Source organism: Rhincodon typus, chromosome 4, assembly GCF_021869965.1.
Source record: "Rhincodon typus isolate 14 chromosome 4, sRhiTyp1.1, whole genome shotgun sequence".
NCBI classification, from domain to species: domain Eukaryota; kingdom Metazoa; phylum Chordata; class Chondrichthyes; order Orectolobiformes; family Rhincodontidae; genus Rhincodon; species Rhincodon typus.
Window position 1 is genome coordinate 114,590,440 of NC_063335.1, and position 9,266 is coordinate 114,599,705.

Below are 9,266 nucleotides of genomic sequence, written 5' to 3' on the forward strand. Positions count from 1 at the left end.
TCTAGGCCCGAAACGTCAGCCTTCCTGCTCCTATGATGCTGCTTGGCCTGCTGTGTTCATCCAGCTCTACACCTTGTTATCATGTTAAAAATCACTTTGCCTGCTGCAGGAATGCGTTCTAATCTCAGACTGTGTTTTCCAAGCAAATGTTTAACAAATGCTGCAGGTTTTCCATTAATTATCAGTAAATAGTACTGTCAGCAGAATGCGAATTTGAAGTCCAAAATATCGTTAGGTCCATAATAATTGGATACAAATGCAAACATGTTTTCCATTTAGCTGAAGAAATAAAGAACATATGTTTAGGAGATTTTTTTTATTGCATTCTTCCTGAACCTGTTTTTCATTTCTCTACTGTTTTCCTAACACACCAGATCATGTTTACAAATGTTCCTGGGACACTTCCATGGTTTATGGAAGTCCACACAGTTACTTGTAGCAAAGATGGGCAACCATGGGTACAAACAATTGTAAAATTTAATCTTTCGGTCGATGAAGCTACATTTGTTTATCAAATCACCTGTTTTATGTTTATATACATTAATGGCATTCCATCAAAAGCATATAGTAAGAAAAATGCCCGAATATAAAATCATGATAAGTGTTTCTAAGAGCAAGCAGTTAAAAAAAATCTCGCAACTGAAAATCTGGCCATAAAAGAGAACCTAAGAATAGTAAACAATTCTGCTAATTGATACCTGACTACAATGAATAAATTACTAACTTTTATTGTTAAAAAGAAATGTCACCTTCAAGACTACTAAATATATCCTCTGTTGCAACTTTTCAAAATCATATAACTTCATTGCTGCGTATATTTAAAAAATTAAATCCACCACAACAGAATTTCCCGAAATCATGTTAAAAACAATACTCATGTTAACTATAGTGACGTGTAGTTTTCAAAAATCATGTAACTAACAAGTTTATTGTGCCATTATAATAACCAAGCCAAAAATACTCTGTTTACTTTGTATAAAGTTACGTGATACATCACAACTTAATGACTACAAGTTTCCATGTGCAGCTGCTGAACTTTTAGTGATGGAACAGGACCAACAATGGCTTGAATTCAAAACCACCACAGAAAAACAGTGTCTGGTCTACATGGCTGAAATAGTGAGACAATCTGATAAAACAGCCACTGTCACGCTAAGCGAGAAACCAAAACAGAGCATTGGATTCTTTAGCATGACTTCCTTTTTGTTTCAATCTCATGTAACTGCCCTTTAATGAACCCAACATGACTGATTAATTTATTCTACATAAAAACAATGAAGAATTCAAAAATGCAGTTACAATACTCTTTCAACATTTTAATTACGTACATAAATTAAGCCGCACATAAATGCAAAATTTAGGTAATAATGTCCATTGTTGATACTTAATGAATTTGTTTTCTAACCTTCAGAACCCATCCTTAAGGCAATGCACAAATTAACACGTTCATATTCTTACATCTTGTTACAGTGTTTCATTGTATTTCAGATAAAGTGTTTATGATGCTCATTACAAAGTGAAGATACTAAGCAGACTATAGCTCGAATCACCAAGCACTGAATTGCAAATGTGGCCTCAGTGTCATTCTGTCTCCCTGACTTCTACCTGTCTTTTATGCACAAACGTGGAGATCAATCTGGATTCTGGGTCCAATGGTTGCCATAGTAGCTGTTGACAATGTCTGGTGTAGTCCCACCGGCCGGTGATAGTAAAACACCAAGGTTAGTGGATTTTCTGACGTGGCATGCTTTCAGAACTTTTGAATGACTTCAGCAGGCTGATGAAATGAGATAGGCTTGTGCCATGGAAGTGGGATGTATGGTTAGCCAGTTCTTAACAGTTTGATTTGGAAGTTGAGCTATGAATTGTTTGATTTTTGAACTGCCTCATGAGTTAGTCACTATAATGAATTTGTCTTAAGATAGGCTTTTGTAAATCTACGTACTAAATACATTGGATGTCAGTAAAATAAAAAGTCACTGAACTAGAATCTTCATGCATTCAGAATGTGTTTTCCTTGTGATAGCTTGGCATTATCAGCATGAGAAGGAAGGAGATACGGGCATCAAACGCTAGCAATTTCACTTATGGCCACTGAGATCTAGGCAGCTGCTTCCACCCAGTGGACATTACAGTTGACACCACCATAGCCAAATGTCTTATGTAACTCTCAGTGTCTTTAATCGTGCCTAAAGAGATGGAAAACTGCTTGACAGAGAAGAAGGCTGAAGCAGAGGAGTAGGCTTTGAAGAATGAATTAGAATGTCCAATCAGAGTCAAGGAGGAGGCTCCCATGTGACCAGCAGGAGAAGGGAGGAAAGTCACCTCATATAAATTCTAATTTCTAACTGGAAGTTAGCTGAATAGATTTGGAGGAGGCCCAGAAAACTTAAGCAATCTTTCAGTTGAAATCTGGATTCAGGGTATGCTCATAGTCATGGCATCCACATCCCTGAGTGTCAGTGAGCAAGTGACATTCTTCATGGAGCATCTGTTCAGAAAACCCCGTAGAGAAAAACTGCAGAGAGCTATTGATGGTCAAAAGAGCCCATGACTGATGTTTGAAATCCTGACAAGAGTGTTTGATAATGCCAATAGTCTTGTCACAGCTGCAAAAAAAGTAACTTCCATGGATATAAGCAGGTCTCAGTCTCAGTACCTGTGGTGCTTGTGGCTTTTTTGACAGAATTATCTACCTGGAATCATCCTTTAAACCAACATGGGAAGTTCAGGAGAAAAATAATTTAGCTTAAGTAATGAGAGATAAATACTGTCCAGATGGAGCTGAAGAGATTCATCAGTGACAATCCCGAAATTCCCTTCTGTGTTATGCATGATCACATTTTCAAGATCATGGGAAAAGACAGGGCCACTAAATCCAGGAGGGAGGCTAGCATCAGAGAGATGACTGTTGTTGCTGATGGCAATGTAATAATATGCTGAAGAGAAAAGTATAGCAAACTGCTACACAGCAAGTACAGATCCAATCATTGCTGTTCCATCTACAAAGCAAACATCAAGGCTTATCACAACCAAGAAAAAATTCAGAGTTGCTGGAATTTCAGTGCTTTGGCCACTTTAAACTGGGACTGTACTCAGCAAACAGAGTTCCCAATGCAGGCATACATTTAATTATCCCGGATGTGCTTCTGAATGAGATCCAAACTAGATCGAGAAGGGTAGAGCTATGCACAGCAAGACCATCCGACGTCTAAGACAAGGAAGACCTCAGACAGCTTCAGATAATTGAGGAAAACATTAGTAGATTCCACTTCTGCTGGAAAATTAAACATAATCTACCTGAAGACGCATAATGGAGTCCAAACAGGCACGTAAACTGCTGAGATGCTGGTAAAGGAGTAGGGAGTTAGATACTATTTTCTACTGATTAATCAGGAGGACAGTGAAGCAATTTATCCTTCCTTCCAGTTTTCAAGCTTCAAGGGTTGCAAGTAATTCTTGATCAGGCAGGGTAGTTAACATTAAAAAAGACTGCTCTGACAAGAACACTGTGAAGATAAAGCAATATTGCTGGCCAGGGATGGATGAAATATTCAAAACAATTGTCAGAACTATGAAAGCTATACTTTGGAAAGCAGCTTCTCCCCAGGATGGGATCTCTAACTGCAACTAAATCATTGGAAACATTCATTATGGATTTCAACTCAAGCAAAAATGAAATTGAACATACTCTTGTACGAACAAATATCTTTATCAAGGTCACAAAGGTAATTCCCACCTGTGAACAGAAGGCCTAAAACAACAGATCGAGTCCTAACATGCAACTGGTTTGTTCATTTTGGTGTTCCATGCAGAATATACAGTGATCATGACCACAATGTCATACAAGAACTTTGCAATTCTTCAGGCATTCCTAACAATCATTCTCCCCCTTAACATCCACAAGATAATGGACAATGTGAATAGTTTAGCCATAGCTTTCTTGACAGATTACACACCCTACCTCCAAAACGCAAAACAAAAGTTCCCTGAATAGTTTCTAGAGATGACTTATATATATAACAGTATCACACATTCTTCAACTATCTAGTCTCTGCACTACCTCTTTTCTGGGAGAAACCCAGTTCTTCCACTAGAACATCTTGGGCCAAACACATAGTCAGATGAGGATGGCCATGTTGACAGTTGGATAACTGAGTATCAGCGTGCATCTGAGATGACATCCAAGAAGACAAAGAAAGAAATGTTAAGAAGAAAGACACAACGTGACTTGAAGGCTGATAATGTTGTTCTCCCAGTAGGTACAAGAAAATTTCTCAGGAATAGTAATATAATGAGTGTGAATAAGATGCAAGATATCTGGGATATTGAATCCCATGATGTTCTCAAGTGGTACTAGTGGCCAAATTTACGTGGTTGAACCTGTACCTGGAGACTAACCTCAGAAGACAGTTCACAGAGGGGTGCTGCTTGATGCCAAAAATATTGTACGCCTGGCAAACTATAACTAGAGAACTAGTGCAGCGGAATAAAGTAGAATCCTGCCATACAGAGGAATCTGAGTTTTTTCACATACAAATCACAACAAATTATCATGTAGGAATAGCAAGGAATTAGGAAGGTAAATTGAATATTGGCCTGTATTACAAAGGGGAGAGAATACAGAAGTAGAAAGTCTTGCTATATTTGTATAGAGTATAGGTGAGACTACACCTAGAGCACATGTATGGTTTTGGGTATAACTTCGTGAGGAATACATTTGCATTGAAAGCAGTTTGGAGAAGGTTCACTAGGGCTGATTCCTGGAATAAAGAGGTTGTCTTATGACTAAAGATTGGGCAAATTGGGCAAATAAACATTGAAAATTAGGTTACAATCAGATTAGCTATGATTTTATTGAATAATTAGCAGTCTTGATGGGCCGAGTGGCCTTCTCCTGCTCCTATGTCCTATGATCTCATGAGCAGAAGTAACTAGATTGATTAATTTTTATTCACCCAGGAGTAATAAGATTAATTGTCAAATTGTTTGCAACACAATTACAGGGATTAATCAATTTAACACAGATTGTGCATCAAGCAAAGACGTTCCTACCTATATTACTGAACAAATATTTTTAAATGTTTATTTATGTTTCAATGGGCTATCAGCTAATGCATAATTACTTCCTCTTGTTCAGGCTCAATATGTTGTCAGTACAACTGCCCCTGTAGATTCAAGTGGACTGCAAAACATCACTACCAGACGTCGAATGCAAAAATCAGGAGAAGACGGGAAAGTTCATAGACATTAAATTGGTTTCCAGATGTATGGCCACAACGTGCAGTTATATTTACCTTTAAACATCCTTGACTCGACGATACATTGTCTTTCTGACATATCAAATCATGGATGTGCCAAAACTTGCTTCAATTGAAAATTGGGAAAACAACTCGTAATAATGCTTCAAACATTTATTCCCAACATTTACTTAACTATCTTTAGCTCACCACTGCCTTTTCATAGAAATTAGGGATGGGTCATAAATGCTGGCCCAGCCAGCCTCACTCACATACCATGAAAAAATACATAAACAGGAGTTCTCCCAGTATTTTGGATAACACTTAATTAAAACAGATTTTCTGATCAATCTCATGTTGTTGCTTGTGGAGCCTTGCTATATACAAACTGAGTGACTTATAATAGAAATTACATATTTTGGAAGTATTGTAAAGTACTTTGGGCTGTCCTGAGAATGCACAGATGCTATACGAATGCAAATCTCCTTTCTCATTACCTTCTCATTCAGACTGAGCCAGGTAGTACACAGGCGATGTCTAGGAAAGTCTCCAAAAGCACCTAATGTTCAAATCTTCTCTCGCCTACAGGACATTTTATTTCATTAAAAGTAGAGTACAAATGTTTGGTTTAGTTTCCTTTTCTAAAGACCAGACTACACAGACCCACAACATAAAAAAAACACCTTAAAAATCCTTTTAAGAATAGCAATACTTGGCTGAGTGATGGACCTAAACCAACCCATACAATTGCAATGCTATGCCCCTGAAAGCCTAAAAGATTAATGAGTGTGTAGCTGTCAACTCCCAGTGAACTGGTCTTATGCAGCTGGCAGCAGCAAGATAAACTTGCCAGACTCAGTAAGGCCAGCAGCCAGGAAAAACAATGAAAAATGTGTCTCCCCGGCCACTGGCCTTGATGAACTCTGCAAGTTTACTTTGTTATTACCACTAAACACCAACTGGAACCCACTGCATGAGCACAATATACAAGCAGTTTGTATGTATTGATGTTAATTCACCTCCAGGCTGAAGAGCTAAGGATGCGTTTCCAAAAAGTTATTTGCACCGCAGAATGTTTAAAAAATTAAAAATTAAATACAAACATGCAGATTTTTTTCATATTTATTCTTAATTTTTAATGTCTATTTGCAATAATACTCTCAGGAACTCTGCAACAAATTTCTCTTGGTTTCCAAGTTTCATATGTTATTATCTAGTCAAAAGGGCAGGGAAATTAGGGTGGGATCTGCCTGTTGGTTTGACCTTTGTGGTGGTGATCAAGGCTCAGAGAACATGTACAAGGACTGTTATAACAGCATGAGAATGAGTTCTTTCCTGTCATTTGTCTTAACAAAAATGAGTGAATGTGGGTGTTTTGAGCATTCACTGTTGATAAGGACGTCAATGTGAGTAGGTTAAAGTACAATGTGAGAGATTGCATTTTCTATTGCAGTTAACTTCAGGAGAGAAATGGAATTTTTTTTTAAAATGCCCTTTTTACAGTTTGCATTTTTTTTGCACCCCAAACAAGACTACTTACTTTGCAATGATAGCAAGAACTGCAGACGCCGGAGTCAGAGACAATACAGTGTGGAGCTGGAGAAACACAGCAGGCCAGGCAGCATCAGAGGAGCAGGAAAGTTGACGATTTGGGTCGGGATCCTTCTGACCCGAAACATCACCTTTCCTGCTCCTCTGATGCTGCCTGGCCTGCTGTGTTCCTCCAGCTCCACACTGTGTTATCTCTGACTCCAGCACTTGCAGTTCTTGCTTATCTCTGGATTTAGCCACAAGGTTTTTATCCGTACAGATGTCAGCATGTTAGAGAGGGAACTAAGCTGCGGGGAGGAGACAGCCAGAATTAGCAGCAAAAACCACTGGGGGCTCGGAGCTGACACTCACTACAGGCTAAATAGCAGAGAGGAAGAATAAGACTCCAAACCAGGAAATTAACAAAATGAAAATCTGCAGCTGAAACTTTTTATTACAGATCAGGGTAAAGTAAAATCATAAACATCACTTCCAAACTCCCCGATCTCAATCTGACAAAGGCAACGTATTTATTTGGTCTTGAAAAGTTTGCTTTGCTTCTCTGTCCACAGATGCCGCCAGTTTCTCCAGCATTGTGTATTTTTAACTCAAATGCCTCCTTCAGCACTGGGTTAATATCCTCACCCTCTTTCTCTCTGACAACTCATTCCACATCCTGGCCAGCTGCCGAGTAAGCTCGCTCTCTGTTAGATTGGGATTGTCCTTTCGTTTCTCTTGGAAGAAAAGGAACATGGCAGAGATGGGCTGCTGTGGACGCTCAGGAACACTCTGAAAAAAGAGAGAAACAATTCCTGAAAAGGCTAAGATTGCGCGACTCATCATGTGCAGCTTTCAAAATGCAAGGTAGACGGTTAACAATAAGACTGAACTCAATGGGGCCGGATTGGCCTGCTCCTGCTTCTGCCAACAAACTCTGTGATGGAAAGAACAAAGACAGGCAGCATCACTTCACATTTAGAATTTCTACTCCCTTAATCAGCCTCACTCCATTCTCTCCACAAACATAGAATCATCAAAAATAGAAGCAGGAGTAGGCCATTCAGCCCTCAAACCCACTCCACCATTCAATATGATCATGGCTGATCATCCAATTCAGCAAGCTATTCACACTTTCACCCCATACCTTTCGATTCCTTTAGCTCTAAGAACTATCGTTAAATCTTCTTTAAAACATTCAATGTCTTAGCCTCAACCAATTCCTGTGGCAGAGAACTGGGGAGATGGTAATATCACTGGGCTCATAATCCAGAACCCCAAGTTAATGCTGTGGGCCATGTGTTTGAATGCCATCACAGTAGATGGTGAAAATCTGAATTCAATAAAAATCTGGAATAAGAAGCTAAATCTAATGGTCACCGTGGAACAATGTGGCACCTTTAGGGAAGGAAATCTGCCATCCTTACCCATTCTAGTCTACATGTGACTCCAGATCCACAGCAATGTGGTTGACCCTTCTCAGTTAGGGATGGACAATAAATGCTGGCCTAGCCAGCTACACCTAGGTGGCATGAATGAATAACGTATTAAAAAATTTCCACAGCTCACCACTCTCTGGGTGAAGAAATTTCTCCTCACTTCAGTCTTAAATGGCCCAAGCTTGTGTCCCTAGTGGAGGTCACAGAATTGGCAGAGCAATTAAACAACTACTTTTGTTCTATCTTTACAGAAGAATATGCAAAAAATCTTCCCAAAAATGCTAGGAAAGCAACAATGTTTTGGGAACGAGGAACTGAAGGAGATTAGTATCAGTAGAAAACGAAAAGTATTAAAAAAATATTAATGGGCTTACTTCCTCCCACATTCAGTACTGTTCGCAGGGTGTAAAGTGTGGTGCTCTCTCATGTACTGGAAGCTCCATATATTAAGACACAGGGCCATGATATTGGCAGACAGAAACAACATGTAAAATACTGTTTCAACTCAACAAACTAGGTAGCAGCCATTCACTAGTTCATTTCTCAGGACAATGTCCTGATCAATCAAAGTAAACCTGCTGGATTTAAATATTAAACAACGCCTGACAGTTAACTATCAATCAGCACTAATGAGCACATTCTCCAAGGCAACACCTCTAACAATCAAAGGCCACTTGTCAACCAATCAGCATTCTCCTCTCATGCAATATGTATGTTGGTTTTCCTCTTGAATGGGTTTTTTTTTGTGAATTGTCCTGATGAATGCAAATGAAATCTTCAACAAGGCATGCTGTTTTTAAGCAACATAAAAGTCTGGGAAAAAACTGAAAGAACTCCAGCTGCTGTAAATCAGGAACAAAAACAGAAGCTGCTGGAAAAGCTCAGCAGGTCTGGCAGCATCTGTGAAGAAAAAAATCAGAGTTAATGTTTCGGGTCCTGTGACCCTTCCTCAGAACCTGCTGAGCTTTTCCAGCAGCTTTTGTTTTTGTTCTATCAAGGTAAAGAAGTCATGCTTCAGTTACACAGGACATTTTCAAAACCACATCTTAAGTACTGCAGA

At 39.0% G+C, this 9,266-nt stretch overlaps 1 protein-coding gene across 1 annotated transcript in view; it reads right to left on the reverse strand.

Annotated features, from left to right (window-relative positions):
• Positions 1 to 9,266, reverse strand: part of ubtfl (upstream binding transcription factor, like) — a 39,625-nt gene that overhangs the window by 10,393 nt on the left and 19,966 nt on the right. Inside the window, exon 12 of the mRNA XM_020524009.2 lies at positions 7,416 to 7,559. Within this exon, the coding sequence (XP_020379598.1) occupies positions 7,416 to 7,559 (144 nt within the window). The remainder of the gene's footprint in view (positions 1 to 7,415; positions 7,560 to 9,266) is intronic.